We start from the raw sequence: 2,385 nt of genomic DNA, 5'->3' as shown, positions 1-2,385 counted from the left end.
ATACATGTTATGCACCAGGTATTGTCTACTCTATTCCACTTGATTAGGTTCTTCTGTTATATTTCCTAAGTAATTTTACTGCCATGTTTGACTCACTGATAATCATTTTTGCTTATGTATTGTTTTATTTATTATTTTACCTGGTGTCCACAGTAATATTTGCTAATAATGAAGTTATCTATAAGTTTTGACACTTAGTTCCTTTATTCATATTAGTAGTACATTTAAATGTTCAGAAAAATCTCATATGATTGAAGTTAGAGGAGATTGCATTGGGGTGGTCATGAATTTTCCTTAAATACTCTAGGGTTTTAATCTCCGCTTGGTTGTGGTTTAAAAACAACCATTATTTATTGGGTTAAGAAACTGTTGGTTTCTTTGTTTACTGACATGTTCAGCCATGACAGCAAACCACAAAAATGGCAACTAAATTTTCTCAAATGTAGTTTCTTATTGTGATTGTGGTTGTGATTTATTTTCATTGATCTATTTTATGGTATGTTATTTTAGCCAACATTATTATGTGAAGTAGGCTTCCATTCCTAGATTTGATATTACTAGGTCTTCATGGGTTATTCTTTTAAAATAGATATGAATGCATCATATTTAAATTTGCTTTTAAGTTTTGTGTCTGTATTTACAGATAAGAAGTCAAACCCCAATGCCACCAAAAAATGAAAAATAAATAAAGGATGATAATATTATTATTTTTTTTTTATGAGAGCTATCCTCTGAGACAGCTACTTACTGAAAGTCATTTTAAACCTCAAAACAAGGTCATGGTAATAATCAAATTTACAGAGAAAAATACAACACTGTGAGTTAACCATTATATGGCTAGGAAGTGCCAAATCAGGAAATAAAGTTTGTTTCAGTCATAAGCCCATATTTGTATTGCAGAGCTACTACAATTCAGGAAATGTGGTTATTATTGACATATTAAATGTCTTTCAATATTCTTCAAAGTTCATAGCAAAAAAGAAGTTAGTTTATGTCCAAAATTTTTTAAAAGGGAATTCAAAGAAGTAAGTGGATGTGAAATAAGAGAGATTGTGAAATAAGAGAGAAAGTTTGAAAAATTTAACATAGAAATTAGGTACTTCTTGGCTGCTGTCAGTTGAAGGAATCACGGAGGTTGAAGGACATCAATCCAAGGGTGATAGTTGAAGTGGTAACTTCCTGTGGTCCAGATGGATGTTTTTAAACATTTGCTTGTTTCTCAAGGAGAAGAGTCAGTGACATGGATGCAAAAAACCACACAGGAGTGTCACAATTCCTCCTTCTGGGGCTCTCAGATGATCCTGAACTACAGCCCCTTCTCTTCGGGCTGTTCCTGTCCATGTACCTGGTCACAGTGCTTGGGAACCTGCTCATTATCCTGGCCACAAGCTCGGACTCTCACCTCCACACCCCCATGTACCTCTTCCTCTCCAACCTGTCCTTTGCTGACATCTGTTTCACCTCCACTACAGTCCCAAAGATGCTGGTGAACATCCAGTCACAAAACAAAGGCATCTCCTACAGACAGTGCCTCACACAGGTGTATTTTTTTATGTTTTTTGCTGGGATGGATAATTTCCTACTGGCTGTGATGGCCTTTGACCGCTTTGTAGCCATCTGTCACCCCCTAAACTACACAGCCATCATGAACCCTTACTTCTGTGGCCTACTGGTTCTAATGTCTTGCCTTATCCTTTTCTGGGTCTCTCTGTTTCACCTTCTACTGATGAAGCGACTGCGTTTCTCAATAGGAACTGAAATTCCACATTTCTTCTGTGAATTAGCTCAAGTTATCAAGGCAGCCAGCTCTGATATGCTCATTAATAACATTTGTCTGTATGTGGCCACTGCCCTGCTATGTGTTTTTCCTGTGACTGGGATCTTCTTCTCCTACTCTCAGATTGTCTCCTCCTTATTGAGAATGTCCTCCATTGTGAGCAAGTATAAAGCATTTTCCACCTGTGGGTCTCACCTCTGTGTGGTCTGCTTGTTCTATGGAACAGCACTTGGGGTTTACCTGAGTTCTGCTGTGACGCATTCTTCCCGGGGAAGCATGATTGCCTCTGTGATGTACACTGTGGTCACCCCCATGCTGAATCCCTTCATCTACAGCCTGAGGAACAAGGATGTGAAGGGGGCTCTGAGAAGACTCCTCAGCAGAGCATCCTATTGTCCTTGATGGACCACTGACCTCAGAACTAAGTGGACACTGTGCCCACTAAGATAAATGCTGTGAATTTCAGTATCTTGTATATTTATCTCCTGAAAAAGACATGCTACTTCATTTTCTATTTCCAAACCATCTATGTCTTTGTTTTTATATGTGTTTAAATATTTCTTCTCAAGAACTTTGTTATATCCTCTCTGTAGACCATCCTTAATATT

At 37.8% G+C, this 2,385-nt stretch overlaps 1 protein-coding gene across 1 annotated transcript; it reads left to right on the top strand.

Annotated features, from left to right (window-relative positions):
• The first annotated feature begins 1,240 nt into the window (after positions 1-1,240).
• LOC141416371 (olfactory receptor 7D4-like) lies at positions 1,241-2,179 on the top strand. Its single transcript, XM_074053424.1, has one exon. It carries the CDS (start codon positions 1,241-1,243, stop codon positions 2,177-2,179), a length of 939 nt encoding a protein of 312 aa, XP_073909525.1.
• Positions 2,180-2,385: the final 206 nt, after the last annotated feature.

Source organism: Castor canadensis, chromosome 14 (assembly GCF_047511655.1).
Source record: "Castor canadensis chromosome 14, mCasCan1.hap1v2, whole genome shotgun sequence".
NCBI lineage: Eukaryota > Metazoa > Chordata > Mammalia > Rodentia > Castoridae > Castor > Castor canadensis.
This window is presented reverse-complemented; position numbering and strand designations above follow the sequence as displayed.